The sequence below is a fragment of the Corvus hawaiiensis genome, chromosome 10 (genome assembly GCF_020740725.1).
Source record: "Corvus hawaiiensis isolate bCorHaw1 chromosome 10, bCorHaw1.pri.cur, whole genome shotgun sequence".
NCBI classification, from domain to species: Eukaryota; Metazoa; Chordata; class Aves; order Passeriformes; family Corvidae; genus Corvus; species Corvus hawaiiensis.
In genome coordinates, this window is record NC_063222.1 from 16,474,150 (window position 1) to 16,497,101 (window position 22,952).

At 41.7% G+C, this 22,952-nt stretch overlaps 1 protein-coding gene across 1 annotated transcript in view; it reads left to right on the forward strand.

Moving 5' to 3' along the window:
- ATP13A4 (ATPase 13A4) overlaps positions 1–22,952 on the forward strand; it is a 46,761-nt gene that overhangs the window by 16,504 nt on the left and 7,305 nt on the right. Inside the window, exons 7-29 of the mRNA XM_048314950.1 lie at positions 816–885; positions 1,696–1,830; positions 2,247–2,319; positions 2,951–3,082; positions 4,251–4,421; positions 4,856–5,013; positions 8,001–8,189; positions 8,505–8,566; positions 9,298–9,448; positions 10,047–10,133; positions 10,797–10,950; positions 11,545–11,656; positions 13,234–13,358; positions 14,171–14,334; positions 15,347–15,469; positions 16,104–16,183; positions 16,951–16,993; positions 17,581–17,690; positions 18,492–18,588; positions 19,294–19,366; positions 20,620–20,794; positions 21,221–21,429; positions 22,376–22,464. Of these exons, the coding sequence (XP_048170907.1) occupies positions 816–885; positions 1,696–1,830; positions 2,247–2,319; positions 2,951–3,082; positions 4,251–4,421; positions 4,856–5,013; positions 8,001–8,189; positions 8,505–8,566; positions 9,298–9,448; positions 10,047–10,133; positions 10,797–10,950; positions 11,545–11,656; positions 13,234–13,358; positions 14,171–14,334; positions 15,347–15,469; positions 16,104–16,183; positions 16,951–16,993; positions 17,581–17,690; positions 18,492–18,588; positions 19,294–19,366; positions 20,620–20,794; positions 21,221–21,429; positions 22,376–22,464 (2,782 nt within the window). The remainder of the gene's footprint in view (positions 1–815; positions 886–1,695; positions 1,831–2,246; positions 2,320–2,950; positions 3,083–4,250; positions 4,422–4,855; positions 5,014–8,000; positions 8,190–8,504; positions 8,567–9,297; positions 9,449–10,046; positions 10,134–10,796; positions 10,951–11,544; positions 11,657–13,233; positions 13,359–14,170; positions 14,335–15,346; positions 15,470–16,103; positions 16,184–16,950; positions 16,994–17,580; positions 17,691–18,491; positions 18,589–19,293; positions 19,367–20,619; positions 20,795–21,220; positions 21,430–22,375; positions 22,465–22,952) is intronic.

A 22,952-nucleotide genomic window follows, 5' to 3' on the forward strand; every position in this document is an offset into this window, starting at 1 on the left:
TTTCAAAGAGATGTAAATTCACTGTTGTTGGTGCACTTCTCAGGAGTTTCTTCTGTATTTATTAATACGCACATAATTTTAGATGAAACAGCTGTGCATGGAAATATTGAATGAAAAGGGCTAGACAATGTTGTGTATTCCTTGTCAAAGTTTTTGAAATGTCTCAGTATTCATCACTGTTATTGTTCTCAATCAGGAAATAACTATGTCCTGTAACTAACTTAAGCAGTTCTTATTTGGAGTAAGAGGAAGTCTCTGTGAAGGAGTGCACATAAGTTCTGTGTTTGCTTCTTCACTGGGGCTCCAAATCGACTAGTTCTGGTCATTGAACTTATTCTCATAAACTACTGTATCATTCAGCAAGTTACAGAATATGTATTCATGAAACTGCTAAATAGAGAAATAATTTTCAGTTGATTGAATACTGAGAATCCAGCTCCTGACCTTAGCTCATGTCAAATCTTACATTCCAATCACCCTTAACTTTGCAAAATTATTTGGGTTTGGATCATTTAGTTTTAGATGCAGAATTCCTTTGTTTATGGTGTTTCAAAGTAATTTTTGCATGATGGAAACATTTGCCTAAAAGGTTGTGTTACACCTCTTGTCTGCGTACGTAAATGTAACTGGAACAGTCATCTTTTCTGACATAAGCACTGTAGGGACATTTAATTTTTTGTTCTTGAAGGAAAGTCCTCCCAGCCTTTAAACTGGGATCAATAGAAGCTCTCATGACTAGTGAAATCTGCAGTTTCTTGAGTGAGTGGCATTTGTCACTATTTTATCTGTGAGTGATGTATCTTTATCCCGTACAGGAGAGTTATATGTGGGCCAAACACTATTGATGTTCCAGTGATCCCTGTTTGGAAACTACTCATCAAAGAGGTTAAGCATTTCTGTTGCTTTTATTCTGAGCTGCTTGGGGAGGCCAAGTGTGCATATAATTGATTCTATATCTGATTTAACTTCCCACTACTCACTCTTCAAGCACACTTCTTCAAATCCTGTTGAAACCTGTTCCATGAAATCATCATAAATTCATTCATTCTCCATTATTCCCTATCCTCCATCCCCATGCCTGTGTGTCTGCTTGGTATTTCTATGTATCTGTGTCCTGGGAGCTAATTCCATTTGCCTTCTGAGGGCCATTGAAGGTTTCCAAGCTGCACTGGAAATCAAACCTTCCAGACAAGGGCTGTCTCTTAATCAGCAGAGATTAAGTGAACAGCAGTACCTGGTACACGCCTGCAGCTGCAGAGAGATCCAATGAGCTCATGGCTCTGGGCACAGCACCACACACAGCACCAATATCTTTTTTCAGAGAGGAACAGCCTATATGTGGCCTGAACAGGGTGTTTGTGGAGGTGTTCCTATGGTATGTGAGCTCCATGCTCACAGCACAATCTGCTCTTCTCTCACCTTTGTTACACTTCTTGTAAGAAGTGAACAAAACAAGGATTGGGCTGAGTCATTCACATCCCGAATAACATCCTATTGGTCCAGATTTTTTGGCCCTTCTGTCAGGTGAAGATGGTCCAATCTGATTGGACTAAAGTAACGGCTAAAAAATTTACAAAGGGAATCAGGAGTCACAATACTTAATGTCTCTTATTCCAGACCTTTTCTGCAGTGTCTAGATATATTGGGCCCATTTAAGTGTGGCCAGCTCTTTACTATTGCTGTCTCTCCTAACAGGTCCTAAATCCATTTTACGTGTTCCAGCTGTTCAGTGTGTGTCTGTGGTTTGCTGAAGATTACATGGAGTATGCCGCTGCCATCATAATCATGTCTCTCCTCTCAATATTTTTGACTGTATACGATCTTAGACAGGTGAGACACCTCACCTTTTTCCACAAGGAAGATGTACTTCTAATGTCTGGGAAAGGCCAGCATGTTACAACATGCACACAGTGCTGTGAGACTTACTCAGAGGTTTAGTCTTGTGACGTTGTGTAGTAGCAGGTGCAATGGCCTGGCCTCCTAGTCATCAATATCTCTGTGTGGTACCTTACCCACATCCTCCCTTCCCCATTCCAGTGCTTCACTTTGTAATATTTTGTTACGCTCTCTGTAATTAGGGTAGGGAATTTCTTTCTCTCTGTGGTTTTATAGTTTCTGGTCTAGCTGGAACCCAGTTTCTTTAGGCTCTCATAACCACAAATAACAAAAGGAAATAATTCTTAGTGGAAAAATTGCATCATGTAAATAAGATGTAACACTTCTGTGTGCTCTTTTTTAATTTATAGCAATCCATTAAACTGCACAGACTGGTTGAGGCTCATAACAACACCATGGTCACTGTCTGCAGAAATAAGGAAGGTGACTCCTCTATGCTTCTTTTTTCAATGTGTTTTGTTTCTATAGCAATTTATATCAAACCCAAGCATGTATAGCAACAAATTTATTCTAAAGCAGTTTTCCTCTTCTGTTTCTCAGCTCAGTTAACTCACTTCTGCACATAGAGTTATTTTGACTTAGGAATATGTTGTGGCACATCAAACATATTAATAATTGAGTGCAGCCTTAGCAGAAAATTGTCAGGAAAACTAAGCAATTTTTCTTAAAGTGGTGCTGACATAGCCAACAACATATCCACTGAATGGCTGTGAGTCCACCTAATTGCTCCATGCAAAGTCTGTTCATTGTCAAGGTATCTAGAGCACAATCCAAAGAGATTAAGTCAATTTAAGAAATGTAGATCCAGGGTTCTTTGGTTAGGTCAGTGCATTGGAACAGTAACCACTGGTTGGGCTCCTGGGTAAATAAGGAGGAATTCTACAGCTGAAACTGATGCCTAGGCTTTTCTTAAATATTATAGGTTGCAAACTTAGGTCCTTTGTTTATCAGCCATTATAAAGAATTCTATTCAGGAAGTAGTTCCTTGTATTCTTTTCCCCTTGCTACAGAGAAATATCTGAAGCACAAAGTTTGCATTACTTGTCACTTTCAGGTTTCCAAGAGCTGGAATCACACCATCTTGTTCCTGGAGATATGATGATTTTGAAAGAGGGCAAAACCCTTTTGCCTTGTGATGCCATTCTGGTCAGTGGGCAGTGCACTGTAAATGAAAGCATGCTGACAGGTACAGCTCATCCCTCCCAGGTTTGCCATCTGAACACCCATCATTGCCCCATGGCTTCAGCCAGTGACAGAGGACAGACGGTGTTATCATGTACATCCCTTGCTGTGAGACAGTCCATAGCTGGCTGAGAAGGGGATTCTTCTGGGTGTTTGCTATAATAGTGACTGAATTGTTGTTAATTGTCTAAATAGACAATATGGACTTTAGGAAGTCTCCTTTTCTACCTTCCTGGCATGCAGCGTTTAGGAAGAGGTGATTTCATTAGAAGGGAAAGAGTGGACAGTGAAGAGGAGGGAGCAGGACAGGAGAAGAAGCAATAGGTATGAAGCAAAGTTGTTCCTACACAGGGCCCACAGTCTACTCTGGATGTTGTGGTTTCTGTCACTGACTGAATGTGTCATTGCTGCAACATCTCCAACCTGTGGAGTGTCTGTCTAGCCCTCCAGACATTTGGCCCCACATTCCTGTGATAGCAGTGGAGGACACACCAGGTGGGAGAGGTCACTGGAAAGCAGGATTTTTGGTGCAGGAGGAGGTCTATTTCTTGTTTTTAAATTTGGTCTTGGTCTGAATCAAACTGAAACTGATAGTTCTGAAATTTCATATAAATGAGAAATTCCAGAAACACCTTTCATTTAGAAAACTTCAGGTGCCACAATATTTCTTCCTCACCTTAGTATCTGCTTTGACATAAAAAGGGTATCTGTCACCTGCCAAGCATTGAGCTAAAGGCCCTGCTTTTTACTAGGGAGGGAAAATAGGGAATATCATATTCTCACCTGCTTGAGGGAATAGTTTAGTGACCTGCACATGAGGTTCAAATTAGGTAAACAACTTGTGGCCATCAATGGTAGTCATGCAACACCAGTTCAGGCCTCCTTTCAAGTCTCTATATCTACAGCCAGAGTTTGGACTGCTTTCAGTTCTCAGATTTGCATGAAGCTGCTGCACTGATGAAAAGGAAAACTCTTCTCTGGCAGTCTGTTTGCTAGGCTTTAAGCTCTATTCATTCTGAAGATGTCAAAATATAAAAGTAAAATTTCTGTAAATTGGTTTCTCTAGTAAACACCTTTAACTTATCACCTAGATGTCTAGGTACTTATTTGAAAGTCAGCAGGCTGTTATTAAGTGTACTGCAGTTTTTCTCATCTGAGCTAATCTTCCCTAGGAGAAAGTATTCCAGTAACAAAGACCCATCTACCTCAAACTGATAACTCCAAGCCCTGGAGAGTGTACTGTGCAGAGGATTACAAAAAACATGTCCTCTTCTGTGGAACAGAGGTCATCCAGACCAAGGCAGATGACAGAGGAGTAGTTAAAGCTGTGGTGCTGCGGACTGGTCAGTCAACACTTGAGTTCACTTTTCCTTCCATGATTTTTCTCACTGGAACAATCTGACAATGTATCCAATCACATTAAGTTAAAGGTACTAATCTATATTCACAACACTCAGACAGAGAATCATCATCCTGGGCTGGACTAAGTTGTTATGCATTGTTTCTGTTTGCTTGGTATAACTTCTATAAAAACTGTCAGCATATAATTATGAAGAAGAATTTTGCTTTGCTTCTGAGACATTGAAAAATCCTCCCCCCTAAGACAAGAATACCTCTTTTCTATATTCTTCAGATAAGGCCACATACACTAAAATGAAACACCTGGGCCTTCTTTCATAACTTGCAGGAATTATGAATAATTTTGAAGCCCTCCATTCTTTGCAGAGAATTTTTTGAAATATTTTCCCCTTGAAATGATTTAAATTTGTCTTTCCAGGTTTCAACACAGCCAAGGGTGATCTGGTGAGGTCCATTCTCTACCCTAAACCCATGAACTTCAAGCTGTACAGAGATGCCCTCCGGTTCCTGATGTGCCTCATAGCATTTGCAGCCATTGGAATGATCTACACAGTGTGTGTATTTGCACTTAATGGGGTGAGTTACTAAATGCAGGAGAAATGGTCACATCTAAGAGATTTGAAACTGGAGTGACTTCATAAAAATTTATATATAAAAACATAGTCCTTGTCACTTTCCTTTTTACCTTAGTACATGAGTCCATTTTACAGTGCAGTTGAATTGTTAACAGTACACAAACTGTCATACATTCAATTCCAAGATGCCAAACCTACTGCTGCCCAATAATAATTTTTTCTGAGGTCTTGGAAAATCCTGTGCAAGCCCTGCATATGTTATCTGCAGCTCAGCACCCTGTAAGAACCTTTTACAGGGTTTTTGTGGCACTTTTTTGTACATTCCTAGAAAAAGCACAAGTGAGTCATGAGTTAAGTGGGACAGAGGCAGATGTGCTATTGTGAAAGGCAGCTTTCCAAAAACTTCAGCTTAGATCAAAGAACCATCTCTCCCTGTCTGCTCTCTGAGAGTAACTGGTGTCAAATGCTTATGTTAAATGGTAGAAAGTAGGTATAGAACCATTTGTCCCTGGTATAGTCTTCTAACTTCCTGAAGAGAAAAGTTTAAGAGTTCAGAAAGCTGTCTTTTGTATTTGGATCCTCTACTGTAACAGTCACTGAAAATCTCCTAGAGTGTGGTTTAATCTATTTATTAATTCATCTAAGTCTTGGACTGGACAGCACCTGTGGCAATGATTCCCATAGTTTCATTATGTACTGTGCAAAAATGTTTTTAGAGTTGCTGTTTGAATCACTGAAGGCACTGTAGGTTTTGTTTTAGAGAAGTAGCAAACAGCTGCTTTCTGTTTGATGCTTCCTGTACTAGTTTTGACTTAAGAGATCATTTGCCACTCCTTTGGCCACCTTTCTTCCGTGTTACAGAGCCCTGAACAGTACAAGTGTAAACAGAGATCATTGAAAATGACTGGTATTACAAAGAACTCCCTGTTGTCTTCTGTCTTCTTCTCTCATATCTTTGTATAGTCATCTGGGTGGGGCAGGGTGGTGGATGGGAGATAACCTACACTTAGTTATCACTCAGCTTAATATCCTTGAGAATTTTGGGGAAATAATTTTGCAAAGGTAACTGTCCTGTATCAGGACAGTTGAATCTCCCACATCTCAATGTGGAACTAAGACTTACTGTATCAGGAAGCAGCAGAAGACAGCTATTCCCTAGGGGAGACAAGCCAGGAGGCGAGGATGACCAGAGCACGGGTAATTGAGCACAATCACAGAGTGTCTGAACATGGTGAGGAGAGCTGGGTGCAGGTAACAGCCCATCAACAGTCCCAGGCAAGGCAAAGTGGTAAATAATCCAGGGAGATCAGTCAGAAGCAGAAGGAGATGAGGACAAGAGACAAGGCTGTGACACACATCTTAAGGTGTCCATCCAAGTGACAGAAGTGGGTATACCCACAGCATGGCTCAGACAGGCACTGAAGGCCCAGGCCTGAGCTTAAATGGAGCTCCTGAACCCATGAGCAGAGGATGTGGATAGAGGTGAGGCTAGTGAGGGTAATTAAGGGCTATTAGTACACCTAGGGCCCTGCCATATTGGTCTCTAAATCTCTGGAGGGTTCACCTGAAACCCTTTTAAAATAGTTCACTCATTCTTATGCATCAAGGTCAATGTGAGAAGAGTTATACACTGTAAACAGTAGTTCTGCAAATTTTAAAGCCTAATTGATTTAGAACTTCTTTAGAAACTTTCAAGAAATCATTTCATGCCATGATAATTATCTGCCAATGTAAAGTCCAATTCATGAGTTGCAAGGTTGATTCTGTAATTCAGTTTTTGAATAATTTTTCTCTTGGGGAATAATCTACAATCAGTGGGCTCAGAAGATTATTTTCCCTGAAGATATCAAAGAAAGTGTGTTTAAGAACATATTCTTGTGTCTGCTTTGCAGTTTTTTCCTTTTTTTCTTAATTTAACTTCCCCATTGTAATATGTAAAATACATGCTGGTGTTACCTCAATTGCTGAAGCTGTCAATCTTGTAAGATTGAATCACAGGATGTACTAAATGCTTTCTCTTCTCTTTCTGTGAGTGTTTATCTAAAGATGGATGGTAAGTACTTCCTTCTAACATAAAATAGATACAAAATATTATCAAAATGGTGTGTTCTGTGGTCTGAGACAGTATCAATGAAGGGAGAACCAGAACATGATGGGAATTCAGCACATCAAATGCAACATGATTTATAGTCAAAGTCCCAAGCTCAGAAGTAGTAATAGTAGATCTCAGTGATGGTTTGCAAGTCCTTCTGAACTGAAAATTTGCTTTAGTTTGCAGTGTCTCAGTTCTAGGACTCCAATTTGAAAAGCATTCAATTCTTTAGCATTCATATCAACTGCCCAGAATAGTGGTGCCCACACTCAGCATCCTGGCAGTCGGTTTTACACTGACCACTAAGCTCCCAAATTATAGATTGCTTTTACAAATGTAACTGTTATTTCCATGTCTCTTCCTGCAGGTAAAAGCAATTTTCTTTCACAACTCCTAGAACATAAGGTCAGAAGAAATCATTAGCTCATACAGTCTGCCCTCCTTTTCAGCACCATCCCATATGTCTCACCTGCCACCTTAACATGAAGTCCAGAGCTGTGCCTGTAGGCATTTGGATGAATGCCCATATAAATAGCAGATTCCTGTGTGCTGTGTCATGGGAAAATGGGTTTGACTGAGGGTGCAGTGATCTAGCTGGCATGTTTGAATGCACGTGTTTTGGAGGAGGCTGTGAACTCTGCCTGGAGGTTTGTTTGCATGGAGAACGAATGAAGGCCTGGGGGCTTCTCTTTAGCAGTGATGAGGCTTTAAAGCCTCTGGTTAAATCAAGCCTATCAATTTCTTATGGATATGAATACATGATGGACCATGGGCAGAAAACAGTACAGCCTGGAGCACCTGCAGTGGAGGGGAGGCGGGATGAAGAGGGCTACACCCAGTGCAAGCACCACTCCTTGCCACTCTCTTCCTGATAACTGTCCTTGTTATTATGTCAGGAGGAGACAGGAGAAATAGTGAAGAAGGCTCTGGATGTTATCACTATTGCTGTCCCACCAGCTCTTCCAGCTGCCTTGACAACAGGAATCATTTATACGCAGCAGAGGTTGAAGAAAAAAGGCATCTTTTGCATCAGCCCACAGAGGATCAACATATGTGGACAGCTGAACCTTGTCTGCTTTGACAAAGTAATGGCTGTGTGGTGGTTATGCCCTCACTGGTAATGAGAGCCATGGTGGGGGTGGGAGGCTGGGGTTTGATTGAGCATTTCCATTGTATTTTAGAAACACAATGACCAATGCTGTGTACTTAAGTTCTTGTTGTCTGAACAGAATCTGTGGCAAATTCTTGTTTTTCTTGGAATCTAGGAATTGTCTTGTAGCCCTTTTGCTCTGCCCCATGCTGGCATTTTCTGGAGAGTAACCTCTTAAAATAAGTCTTGCTTTTTATTCCTCTCGGAGCTCTCATGTGGGAAGTTAATTTAAACATACATTTTAACTTAGACTGGCACCTTAACAGAAGATGGCCTGGATCTCTGGGGCTTGCTGCCCTCTGAAAGAAACTGGTAAGGCTCCCTGACACATCAATGGCATCTAAATTTGGTGGGGTAGTGACTGGATTCTTCTACTAGACATAGGACCAAATCTGAAAGACAGTTAATGTTAAACACTTAAGCAGTTTGAAGTTCCCCATGTTTAGATTTTTAATTTTATTTCCATATCCTCTGGAAAATGAATTGTTTGCCTTATCCCAAGGGTCTTGCTCCACGTGAAAAGATGCAGCCACTGTCACCAGCATTTGGCACAGCATGTCCAGGCAGACAGTCTGCAGTAGGCAGGCTGGGTTAGATCTCAAAGCTGCAGTGTAACCCAAATCCTTTATGACAGGAAATCACTGTTATCCACAAGATTGATGCTCTGTTCTTTCAGTGGCCTTGATTTTGCCCATTTACATTTCCAGAAATGTGCATGCACAGAGTTGCTCAAACTTATATCAGTATTAGAACTCAAGAGTCTTTGCACAAGCCTCAAAGAAGATATTTTATAATAATCTGTTCCTCTCTCCATCCCATTGGACTCCCTAACTAGGCATTACACACTTGTTTTGAGCATGTGTATCCCAGCCTTAATAGGTGCATGAAAAGCAGTTCATGGGGGAGGACAAGTCCCCAGAACATGTGTGTGGTCTCGCCTCAGGATGGGACTTTAACTGCCCCCAATTTAGGATTTTTTTTCTTTTAGTCTTATGTTGTTTGGTGTTCTCTGACAGTAACTTTTGTGTTCTCTTTTGATTTAGCTTTCAGGACATTCACAGTTTCCCTGCAGACCACAGCCTGCCTTGGGGCCCAGTGTTCAAAGCACTGGCAGTTTGTCATTCATTAATTGTTTGGGAGGGCAAGATCCAAGGAGACCCACTGGATGTGAAAATGTTCGAGGCCACTAACTGGGTAAAGCTGTGCTTTGTTGTTATGCAAACAATGGGGAGATCACCTTGCCATCTCAGGTTTAGCCAGACACCCATCGAAGTTACAAAAAAATCAGGAATTCAGTTAAATAATTCCTGTGAAACAGGAATAATTGAGTTTCCTTTGACACCAAAAAATATTTTTGTTCCTCACAATCATGTTGTGATGATAAAAAATCCAGATGATTTGTGGAATACTTCAAGAGCAGAGCTTTCTACATTAATACAAATTCTTGTATATTATTTTCTCGTTGAGTCTATGTTATATCTAAAGTTTTTTGTTTATTTAAGTGTGTTGTAATGAATAAAGGATTTATTGTCAGTGAGAGGACATAACCTATTTGCTGTGCAAGAGTACAGCAATGTCTTACTGAACCTGGTGAGGCTTTCTATTTGGTTGCCAAGAGAAGCAGTGGATTTTCCGTTATTGGAAGTTTTTAGTTTTACATCTGACAGATTGCTCCCAGCAATGAATAATATACCTCATTTAGAGGCAAGAAAAAGCTTTAAATGAATCCTTGAGGTTCCTTTTAGCTTTACTGGTGTTGCAGTCTGAAATATTTTTGTATTTCAATACACAGGTGATAGATGATTCCAGTGGACACCAGACTGAAGGTCAAGGATCCACAGATGCCACAGTTGTTAGACCTGGTCCTAAAGCCACCACTGTAAGATATTTGCAAGATTCACATCCATGATCAAGTTAGACTGTCAGTGTAAGGGTTACCTTTCAGTATAGGAATGTGTGGGTGTCCCTGTCCAAGAGAGCTCTTCCCCACTTTGTCTTTCCTGTACTGCCTGCAGAGAGAGAGATTGCTTTGCTGTCTCGGATTACAGATGCCTGGGGGAGCTTGCAGCTCACACAGTGAGCAGGGGGATGCTGGATTAGAGATTGTCCAGCCTGTCCTCGTGGCTTGAGACTCAATCCAAACTCAGCTGAGTGGGGAATGCAGTGGAGTCTGGTGGCTGATGTCAGATCCTTGGTGGTGACACATACAGGTGGGACACTTTCTGACAACCATTTTTCCTTTGAAAGACCAGTGTAAGACCTAACAGAGTCTTAGCAGAAACAAGACTAGTAAATTCCTTTCAGTGATTTACATTTAGTAGTCTGCTAAAATTGTCAGTGAACTTTTCCTACTGCTTAAGCTAAATATTTCTCCACAAATTTAATCTTGTCTTTATGTACCAGTCATTTCTGTCTAAGTGTAACAAATTAGCCCATTATACATGGTTAGCTTCTTTCCATAGCCCAAAGGAAAGACCTAAAATCTTTTGGTCTGAGTTTAAAATCCTTGCTAGACTGTGTAATCCACTTGCTTTCCTCCTAGGCCCCAGTGGAAGGAATTACCATTTTACATCAGTTTCCATTTTCCTCAGCCTTGCAAAGAATGTCTGTCATTGCCCAGGAAATCGGTGGGGATCCACAGGCCTTCATAAAAGGGGCTCCAGAAATAGTAGCCATGCTGTGTAGAGCGGAAACAGGTAACAAACATTTATAAATGCTTCCTAGAAACACACATCTGTAAGTGACTTTCGATGGTGCAATGAAATAGAAGGTCCAAATGAGATTTCTGTGTCTAAGATTTTATAGTAAAGCCTGAAAAGTGTCTCTGTTGTACTCCAAGTCTAAGGCTAAGCTCTCACACAGCCCTTCTCAACAAGGAAGGATTGCTAAGAGATAAAAGTAGCTATCAACTCCTGTACAAGGTGTACAGTCTCTGGCAGAATAATATTTGGAAAAGTTGTCTACAGGTCTGGCTCCCCCCCCAAAAAAAAGTAGACTTTTTTTTTCTCCAGACCTTGGGAGGGCAACTAGAGAAGCACAGATCCTTCATGACACCCTGGAAGAAGATAAGTCTTTGCAGTGTATGTTTTGAACTTTTAAGTTCAAAATGATAAAGGAGAGGCAAAGATTTTCTTATGGAACAAAATTAAGTTCAGCTCCTTTCTTTGATGTGCTTGGCCTATCAGTATACTCTGGGCACTCTGGGACATAAACCTTCCCTGCTCCAAGGCTTCCTTTTATTAGAGAGCAGTTAAATGCTGTGATAAAATGTCTTTTCCTGTTTTGCACAGTTCCATCGAACTTTGAAAGCAAGCTCCTGCTCTACACAGCCCAGGGCTTTAGGGTCATTGGACTGGCCTGTAAATCTCTCCAGGCAGGGAAACTGCCTGCTGCTCTAACAAGGTAAGCCATAAAAAGCACTGCTTCTGGCCATGTTCAGCCATGGGCCAGTGGTGCCTCACAAAGCACCATCACCACATCACCCCTGCCAAGAGCAGGGTCATAGTACAGAGTTTTGTTAGATTCAGGCCAGAGGGAATCTGATTTAAATCTGGATATAGGTCTGGGAATAGACAGAGGGCACTCCTATAGCACATGCCCACAATTCCTGCACATTTCCTAACTTTCTTAACTCTGGATTAACATAGGAAGCATAATTATATTACACTTGAAGACTAGTACACGCCCCCCTCATTCCATCATTTCCACTAGTCTTGCAGATTTACCCAGGCTTGCAGTTGAAGAGAAGTCTTTTAAAGATTTTTTTATTATCCACAGTCTGATTAAGCAAAGGCAGCAGATGACCCCCATTACTGTTCTCTAGCCCAGTCAAAGTCAGTAAACTATCTTCTGCTGTTGTGTTGGTCCAATCATTTAGCTTTCTAGCTTTAGCCCTCTTTAGTTTCTAAAGAAGTCAGCAAACTCTTCTACTATGCTTATGGTATTAGTTTTTCACAAGCCTCAGAAAAGAACACTTACACATGAATCCATACAGTTTTTCCCAAATCCCTTTCGCTTTTGCCTGTGATACTCCAGAAACACCCCTTCTGAAATATCTGCAGTTACTGAGCTTCTGCTATCCTCTCTCTTTACTAGCTGCAGGTCCTAATCCAGGTGAGGCTCACTTGCTTTTTCACAGGGTTTTTTGCTTTGCTGAAAGGGCCAATGGACACCGACACAGAGTGAAAGTTGTTATGTAACTCTTGTGACAAACCTATCCAACCCAATGAGCAAATGTGTGTGAAATGGCCCAGATTTTGCAGTTGTGTGTGCAGTTACAACATGTGTGATGTTTATGCTGCCAGGAGAATGGAGAAAGCTGCTGGTCAAACACAAGATCTGCAGTGAAAGCAGTGACTGTCCAGGCATCACCTGACTCAGCTACTCTGACTGCCATGCAAGCGTTTGAGTTTGGCATCGCCTTCTCCTTGGTGGCTAAAATAAGTGCTTGAAAGCTTTTCTTCTTTTCAGATTCTTCAGAGTCAACCTGTATCCCTGAGAGACCTCTAGTTCATGACTCAGGGATGGGGTGTTTACCAAATTCTGTTCTCAACTGAATGTGTTCAACTGTAAAAAAGCAATAGCACAGGTGAAAACAAAAATGTAGGGGAAAACAGAATTTGAGTTGCCACAGGCTGTTTGCTCAGGTCCAACTGTCAAGAGGAGCAGACATGTTAATTAAGGTGTGTTTCTTTGTTGTACAGTTCTCAAATGAGAAGGTCTAGTGTGCAGGAACTTTCCAAATCAGTCCACCACAGTTTGGGAGTCCTGCACGAAATTTGGGGTTCTGGTACTGAATTAGCACTGCTGGTATTGAAAGCACCACAAAAGAGAGACATCCTAGAACTGCAGAAAATAGACAAATTATTTTAATTCTTTTGAGTTAGGCAGGATGGTTGAGAGTTATAACTGGCTATCACCAAATCCAATGCTGATAAAGGCAAAATTAATAATTAAATCTGTTTCTTTTTGACTGTTAGGGAGGAGGTAGAATCTGATCTGACATTCCTGGGTCTGCTGATAATGGAGAATCGATTAAAGAGGGAGACAAAGCCTGCCCTGGAAGAGCTCAGTGCTGCCTGCATCAGGAGTGTTATGGTCACAGGTATTTAAAAAAGGTGGATTATTTATGTGGTCACTGGTCCAGACAGGGAGTCCAACAATATTTAAGTGAAAAGTCTGCTGTTTTCACTACCGCTGGTAGGAAGGCACAGATATTTAATCCAAGAAGTGTCTGTGTTTTAATAATGACATAAGGTGAGCCATGTTGTCCCTGGCAACTTCACCAGGCTGTATCTGATTCTAATAAAGGCATGTCATGCAAGATCCCTTTTTTATAGGGCCTCCTGAAATGAGCAGAGATGGAGCATGCATGCTCAGGACACATCTCCAAACTTTTTAACATCTGTAACTCATGCCTACCAGAGCGTGTTTATCCTTTTTTTTTTTTTTTCTTGAAGGGTTATTCTACCCACATCTAAACCAGGGTTTGGATAGAGTAACCCCAAGTCTTTCCATTGTCCAAAGACTTGGGCCTCACTCCTTTCAGCCCACATACACCAAAGCCAGTCAATGAGAATCAGGGATACCAGCAGCAACTTAGCACTGAACCCCTTATTGGTTTTTGTCTAAAACAAATAATCTAGGACCACGTTCCCCATCTGGATTTCTTCAAGCTGAATATGAAAATATTTCATCTCCAGATCAAAATATTTGTTTTCCAAATGAAAATATGTTTCAGTGATTGAGACAAACCTTATCTGGAAAGTTTCAGTCTTTATCAAAACTTTCTTATGCACAGCTACTGAAATCTCACTGATTCTTCTGGATATATTTGAAAATTCAGAATTCAGGCTAATGAATAAAAAATTCCTCACTGCAAAAATTTTTAGGTAACACTCCCTTTGTTTTTTGTAGGAGACAACATTCAGACAGCTATAACAGTTGCCAAAAATGCTGGCATGATTGCTCCAACACAGAGAGTGATTCTTGTGGAAGCAAACAAAGTGCCTGGATCTTTTTCAGCATCTATAACCTGGAAATCCCTAGAAAAAAACAAAGCTGAAGATTACAGAAGCCTGGTGAGCATATCAGAAGCAGGTTTTGTGCAGCAGGAAAACAAACTTTAAATAAGGAGTGCGATTATGCTAGTGTAACAGAGAACTGCCATTCACCATCAGAATATGTGCTAGAAGAGTTTAGGAAGAGGAGATCTTTATAAAAATGTACTCCCCTTGAGCTTACTTCCTAGCATATTATCCTGTGAGCACATTTTTGCTAACTGCCTAGCTGGGTTTGAGAACAGCTTCGCAGAAATCCCAGAAAGATTTGTCTCTAGCCCTCATGCTTAGCTGATGCCAGTTTAAATGCTTCCTTTCCCTGCAAGATAAATTTCATGGTATAAATGTGAACTTAAAATCTGTGGAGCTGCATTGAATGAACCAGCCCTGTTCAAGCAGGTAGAGTGTTAGCACTTCCCCTTACCTGCAGAATTAAAGCACGGATCCACTGTTGAGAAATTGCATGTACACAGTGAAACATAGGCAAGCCAGGCTAAGAAATTTATTCCATCAAGGATCTCCACAGAGAAGCTGGGATGAAGACCAGTTACTGTCTCCCTGAAGAGTTAGTCTGAAGGTGCTGACCCTTCCCTGGGAAGTATAGAGTCAGGCAGATGGTACAGGATATCTGCAGGGGCTGTTGAGTGGCTCCTCAGCCTGAGCAACTTCTGCCCTGTGTTTCACTGCAGAAAGGCTTGCTTAGATGTGGTGCCCATCTTCTGTCTCTAGTCCCTCTCATTTCCAGTGCAGCCCACCAGATTGGCACTGCTGCATGAATTCTATCAAATGCAAGAGTCCATTTGATAGAACTCATGCAACAAACACCCAGTTAACACTGGTATTATTGGCATTATATGCCTCAATCCCTTTACAAATCCAGGGAAAGGCAATGGGCCTTGAACCCAAGTCTCCCAGAGTCTTCAAAAGCACCCTCCCACGGTATGTCCTTTACCTTGCCTGTAGTAGTGTCTGTGTAAACGCAGAGTAGCTTTTCAGGGCCTGGGCACAGCACTCATTCTGTCTTATTTTATAGGAGGATGATAGTCAGACTGAGCCAGGAATCAGGCTGGCATTGGGATCAGGCCAGTATCATTTTGCCATGAGTGGAAAATCTTACCAAATAGTAGCACAGCATTTCAGGCACTTACTTCCAAAGGTAAGATCTGGATTATTTAACTGGAGTAGCCTTGCCATTCAGGAGATATGGATTGTCCCAGTATAATCAGCTGAAGAGACCTGTATCAGGACATCTTCTGGGAACAATTATAACCCTGAAATACTCACAGGCTAGATGAATCTAAGATATTATTATATGGGGAAGGATCTGAAAATCCCTGTATTTTTCTCTGCACATGAGAGGAGCAGGCATGCCTTATGGTGTGAGGACAAGATTTAAAACATTTGTGCCCGTATTCCTACCCCTTGCACAACACTGACCTGTTTCAGAGAACAGGAGACAGCATGGTATTACACATGGTGCAATTCAGCATAGCTTGTCTGTTTCATGGACAGGATAGTCTCATGAATTCTCTTCTTATAACTCACTGCATGGCAATCTGTGTTCATCAGGTAACTCAAATGGCATACCAGGCCTTGTGTCCTTATTGTCATTGTTACTTTTTCAAAATATTGATTAAGACCCCCTTTATCTTCTATCATCAGCCTTTCCTGCTTCAGAGTCTAGAATCAGCCGTTTGTTTATAAATGTGATATTTGGTGATTTTTATTCAGATTATTACTGAAATCACTTCAAGTGTTTTAAAAATAATTTCCCTTTTTTCTCCTTATAGCTCTTGCTGAATGGAACAGTTTTTGCTAGAATGTCTCCTAGTCAGAAATCCAGCCTTGTAGAAGAGTTTCAAAAGCTGGAGTAAGTTCCTAATGAATTTGAAAGTGTTTGTTGAATTTTCAGGCTAGAAAAGAGTCTAGAAAGAGCTAGCTTTTGTCTAGCATAGAGTTACATGGAACTGCACAAAACTGAAACCTCCACAGATCTACACCTTGGCATTTCAATTCCAAAAGTCTGTTAAAAAAGAGACACTGAACTCCATGCTGATTTGGCAACCTGTCGAAGGTCAAATGCTCCCGTGGTCCTGGCTTTTGTTTGTTCACATCATTCTTCATTTTTACTTCTCTCTGGGCCTGAAGGATTGGGACTTGTCTCCCCAAGACTTTTAAGAATCTCTCCCAGCACTGCAGCTTCTCTGATGCTTGCTGTCTTTTTACTGTGCTACTGCTGGCTCAGTGTGATGGGTTAGAAAATGTGGTGGGGCAGTCTGGATTGCTCACAGTCACAGTGGTACATATACATATACATATACATATACATATACATATACATATACATATACATATTCCTCAGTCTCAGGCATCTTGTTGCCTGTTGTTCAGCTGTTTCCCAAGTCTTTTGAAGACCTCACCCTTACTTCACCTAGCTAGCCTCAGGCCTTGTCTTAGAGCAAGGTGAGCTTTAGGCCATTTCAGATTGTGTGCAGTTGTGAGCACCTCAACTGCTGTCTGGCCAGACAGGCTTTAACTTTCCAGAAGGCTTTTAACAAAAAGCTTGCACGACGTGCATAAATGACTTGCATGGAGCAGGCTATGATTCCTCACTTGCCTTATGACTGTATTTTTTAGTTACTTTGTGGGCATGTGTGGAGATGGAGCCAATGACTGTGGGGTAAGTGACATTTTTTACCATATATTTTAAAAATGAGAGATTAATGCAATGCCAGTAGAGTATTCCAAACTGAGCACATGCTGGAGATGGGAGTATACCACTTATTCACAGAGCAGCTGTACTATCACCAGTATTGATTTAGACCTGATCCCACTGTGTGGTCCTTACCATGCAAGAGCTGTCCTAGGCAAAGATTTTTGCAGTTTGTGATCTCAAAGACTGATTCATCTGCCTTGCAAAAACCACCAGAAGATTCTCCTGGGGGAAGCAAGCAGAGAACCTAGACTAGCTGCATAAAGTCTGGGAGCAAATAAGTGCTAAAAAACAAGGCAGAGCCAAACCTGTCTTCTGCAACTGGTAGTGGATGGCTGTGGGGTCTGTGGAAAATGACCTTTCCCATGCTCTCATCCCCATTCTTTCCCTGAACTCGACAACTCACTGAAGGACCCCTCAGGGTGGAGCACACCCAGGGAGTGAAGAGGGACTGCTGTGCACAGAACACATCCTGTAATAAGGGGTCACTGCTTGGCTGACATGTAAGTTGCTGTGTCTTCCTGGTGAGCACTGAGGAGGATTGTGACTTTCAGGCTTTGAAAGTGGCACATGCAGGGATATCACTGTCGGAGCAGGAGGCGTCTGTGGCTTCACCTTTCACATCCCAAACCCCCAGCATAGCCTGTGTTCCAGAGCTAATCAGGTAAGCATGGGGTTTTGTTTCCTATTTCATAAAAAAGAAAGTTCCCACTCCTCTCAAACATAAGTCTTGGCTGTTCCCATCAAGTCACAATATGCATGTCTAGAGAAAAATAATTGTGTTTGGCCTTGAAATTGCCATTTGCCTAGTCCCTATCTGAAATTCCTTTAAGATACATTAATTATCACAAGAGGAGGACATTTACAGTTGAGCTTTATGTCATCAAAAGTATTTTAAATGCAAAAGAAATAACAAAATGAACAGTGCTCCATAAAGCTGAATCAAATGTCCACCAGCCAACCTGTACACAAATGTTAGGTCCTACCTCTGGTACCCTATGCAGGCAAAATTTGACATATATTATGCCAGGATCCTGATTTTGCTTACTGGGGCATTTGAGCAGCCAGGGAGAGAGCATAATCCTCATTGGATACTGTATGTTCACTCTTAGAGGAGAGGACTTGCTCAAACTCACTGAGTAGCTGCTTGGCTTTGTAAGTTTTCCCTCATACAGAGTTGTTACCTACACTACTAATGTTAGCAGTAAAAGTTGCTGGGGTAAATTGTAGTCTACAGAACACAGGTGACTGGAACCAAGCCCATTGAATTGAACAAGATATCTGCAAGTGAAGATTTTACTTTCATTTAGGTCAGATTTTATTCATTTCACCTCCCAGCAAGATAGTGGTAGAGGCTTCTCTGCTTGTGACACATGCCTTGTTTTTCAACAGCCTTTTGAGAGACCTGGTACCAGGAGCAGACCCCATCACCTAATTGCTGTCCTTTATTTATGCCTTCACACAGGGAAGGCCGTGCTGCTCTTGTCACGTCCTTTTGCATGTTCAAGTACATGGCACTGTACAGCACAATTCAGTACCTTGGTGTTCTCCTGCTTTACTGGGTATGTGTTGGGGACATGCTGGCAGGAACTGGATGAGCTACTAGTGCCTTGTAGGAGAAACGGGGCATAAAAGCCACCTGAAATAGGAGATGGAGCAAACTTCTGTGGTGTGATCATATGGTCCTCCTGTACCTCAGTGGAAAACTGGAAAGATTCTTCCCATTAACTTCAGCCAGAGGGCTCAAGATCCAAGCTGGGCAAAAAGAAAACTGAGATACTGAATGGTGTTTTGGATGAGGGCATGTGTCTGTGAAAAGGAAGAATCTGGTGTAAGCATCTGCTGTTACAATTTATTCAGCATTTAAAGCATGAATTAACTTGACAGTAAGAAAATCCCCTGGAGTGCCTTAAACCACTTTTGCATAGCTTTTTCCCAGATGGAGAGGAGGGCTTTGTATTCAGAAGTAACCCAGCAGTGAGAAAGCAGTCTCTTCAAATATTCTTCTCCTTTATTGCCTGGAGTGAACTGGAAGTGTAGTTAGTCCAAACAATGTGCAAAATGAGAATATTCACCACAGGCCCAATGGTGAGGAACCTATTGGCAGGGCAGTGAAATGTGTGATCTCCTTACCTGCAGAGAAGAATTTCAGAACAAACAGCAGAGCAGTAGCTCCATAGATATAATACAGCTTTCTGAAGATGATATAAACATGCTCATGGCAGATCTCTGATTTGTGATTTTTTTCTTTGTTTTTCTCTTTTCAGCAACTAAACTCCTTGGGGAACTACCAATTCTTGTTCCAAGATCTGGCTATTACCACTGTAATTGGTGTGACAAGTAAGCCCCTTAGTCATCCTATGTATTAATGAGAGAACGATCTCAAATATTTTTCTTCTCCTTGGAAATGCATAATTCTATGTACAGAAAGGAAGAAAATGGCTTCCTGCAGAATAAACATCCTTTAAGTAGAATACAGGATGTTTAGATTAGTAGAAGAGGGCTCTTGCTTGAGAAAAGCCCTGAAGATGGGTAATATTTAGTGGTGCATTTGCTGAGCATGTAGGTTGTTGCTAACTGGAGTGCTATCTTTAGAAGGAATAAACCCACACCTACTGCAGTGGAAAGTCCACTCAGGCATTTTCCTGTTGACTCAGGAAGGCAGATTAAGAAGATACCTGACTCTGTGCTCAAATGAAAAAGTAGGGATTAACTTTTTTGAGTCCAACCCATATTTGAAGCTGTGTAGGCCAGAGCCCCAAAAGGAAGGAGAGGTGAAAATGGAGAAGAAATGACAGATGTCAGACACTACAGAGCAGAGACTTGTAAGCCAAGAATAAGAGGGGAACCCAGTGCTGAGGCATAAAGAGAAAGACAATGTTATTGGGATAGAGTAAGTCCAGGGAGAGGTTTAGAAGCAGGAGCAGCAAGGACAGGGCCATGAAAAGCATATAGCAAAACCACATCCTGGTATGTTCCATCCTTGCTGGAACACAGACAACAGGCAAAGACTTTGATGAAATCAAGCCTGAAAAGGTCAGCCACAGCAACACTGGGTGCCAAAAGCTACATTGCTGTAAGTAGCCCATCTGGAATTGCATCAAAGCTTTGTGCACAGCTCTTTTACTCAAAGTCTGGGTAACTTTGTTAAACCTAAGAACAGAGGAAAACCTGTTGTGTCAGGTAATGCTGCCCTCCTCCAGCTCAAATAACCAGCCACTAGGTGTTTAGTGCAGGAGGATGCACAGCATGTGGGCAGCAAAAAATCTCAAGCCACAGCTGACAAGTGACAGAAAGAGAAAAGAAGAGCATAAGTATATGTTCATATTCTTGGGCCTGACAGTAGTCAAATAAAATAAAAAGCCAACATTTTATTTTTCAAAAATGCCTCATGATAGATGCCATTAATTAACCTCTTCTGTGTCAATACAATTTTGTAAGAAAACAACTCTGTATTTTGTACTTGATACAATCTTTGTATGTTTTATAAAGAATATTACAGACTGTAAAAGTGCCATTGATACAGTCAGTATTATACAGGAGCACTGCTTGTATTTTGGACACACTAGTAAACACATCTGTGCATGTTTCAGTGAGTTTCACAGGTGCCTATCCAAAGCTGGTCCCCTACAGGCCTCCAAGCCAGCTCATCTCGCCCCCATTGCTGCTCTCTGTTGTACTTAACATCCTCTTCAGCCTCAGCATGCAGATCTTTGGGTTTGTGGTGGTCCAGAAGCAGCCTTGGTATTCCAAGACCGATATACACAGGTAGGTCCCCTTTCTGGGACTCTGGATACCACAGGGTTGACCTAGTGGGGCAGGTCTGCATGAAACTATTGATCAGCTTAACTGCAGGCCTGATGAGCAGCTGCAGCAGACCCTGTGCTGCCCACAGGGTGCAAACACTTCAACCAGTGTTGTCTGAGGTCCCTAAACCCTCCAGCAACCTGCCATGCACAGTTCATGTGGTGAGAATGCTTCTGCTGAGCACAGAGAGGATTTGATTGCAGGAGAGACCAGGTTTGAGCTCAAGCTCTGACAAGTTCAGCAAGCTCAACCAGTGGTGAGATTGAGGGCACTGCCAATAACCTATATCATGGCTGAGAGGGAGGATTCCTGATAGTTAATGGTGGAAGCCGGGGGAAAGAACCAGGACAATGTTCATTTCCTGACCAGTGTGACACTCTTTTTCAGTGCCTGCCTGTCAGTGAACAACCATGAGAGGAATTCATCCTCCAGCCTGGGGCTCCATGGGGCAAGAGATGGAGCCCATGAGCAAACAGACAATGGCTTCAAGAGCTATGAAAACACCACAGTGTGGCTGCTGAGTACCATCAATTGCCTCATTGTAGCAGTAGTGTTTTCCAAGGGAAAGCCTTTCAGGCAACCCATCTACACCAACTGTAAGTATGGGGAGAGAAGAAGAGATATATAAGTCAACTCAGGAGGTCAGCTTAATAGGGAAAAATTAAACTTGACCCAAATTATGTCAGCCAAAAAATCAGGAGAAAGACTGTCCTGTGAAGGGAAGATGAGCACATATGTTTGTGACAGGTCCAGAAGCTGCAGTGAGTCATGGAAGAGCTGTTCTTTTTCTCTGTGGGACAAATCCTGCAGCATGCTCTTAGACAAAATTCTCTTCAGCTTTTTTTTTTCTTTTTCTTTTCTTTTTTTTTTTTTTCTGAAGAGTTAAAATAATGCTGCAGGTTTCATGGCTTTGATGTTTTGGTATAGTAATAGTGAGGAGGGGACATTCCTCCTAGAAAGCAGAAAAGTGGGTCATCAGTGTCCTAGAACAAGGTAAAACAAAAATGAGTGGGTGAAGGATGAAGTTCGGTGCACGCCAGCTGAAGAGAAAATGAATTTACTCATCATTGGAACATTTGCCTACAGATGGGGAAGGAATAGGTTCTCCGTTACTTAGACTCTTTAGATCCTGATCAAGAGCAAAGTCTTGACATAACTGAAGTTGGAGGCAGCATTCCTAATCATATTAACAAGATCGAGATTACATCCTGGACATTTTTCTGAATCACAGGATTTACTGTGATCAGAGAGAGACTCACTGGAAGGCTGCAAAGCTTCTCAGATGTGAAAGGTCAAATCGAATGTTCAAAATACCCATTTGGTGTTTTAAATCAGTGGCTACAATGCTCATCCCACACTTGACTGAGTAAAGCTGGGGTTTTACTCTGTTGATTTTTCTTTTGCTGAAAATTTGTTTCTATCTCATGCATTCTTTTGATGGCTGTGTAACACAGAAAATTATTACAATCTTCTACAGTAAAGGCAAGCAGTTGAGATTGCTCATAAACCTGTGGGTTTCTTTCTTTGCTCTTATCCCTTCAGATGTGTTCATACTGGTGCTCATAGGGCAGCTGGGCATTTGCCTCTTCTTGATGTTTGCTGACATTGATGATCTCTACTCCAAGATGGATGTGAGTATTGTTCCAGAGGGGATTTTTTTCCTACTGCCAGTCCACTTTAAGCACACTGGGATTGTTTTAGCAAAAGGCACAGACTTTTGCAAGGAGACATGGCACCACTAAAGACAAAATTTAAAGAGGTGGATTTTAGATGATGGGATTGTAGAAACTTCTGGAAAATGGTGACTCCAAACTAGTATCTGTGCCTTCAGCAGAACAGCTACACATGTAATTTTGATTGTTTCAGCACATTGTTCAAGCAACAGAGGATGACATCACTAAGCTTATGATGTGTGGTATGTTGGTGGCTTGTGAAGCCAGGAGCAGAACAGGGCTGGGCTCTGCCAGTTTAAAATAAAGCACCATGTTCTTGTGTTTCCCAAGCAGTGCTACTCTGAACAAAGGTCCTCTTGCCAGCATCTGCCAGCTGGCACTGAGAGCAGTAGTTCCAGTCCCCAATCTTTTCAGGCTCCCTGTTTAAATCTCAGAGAGCCTGCAGT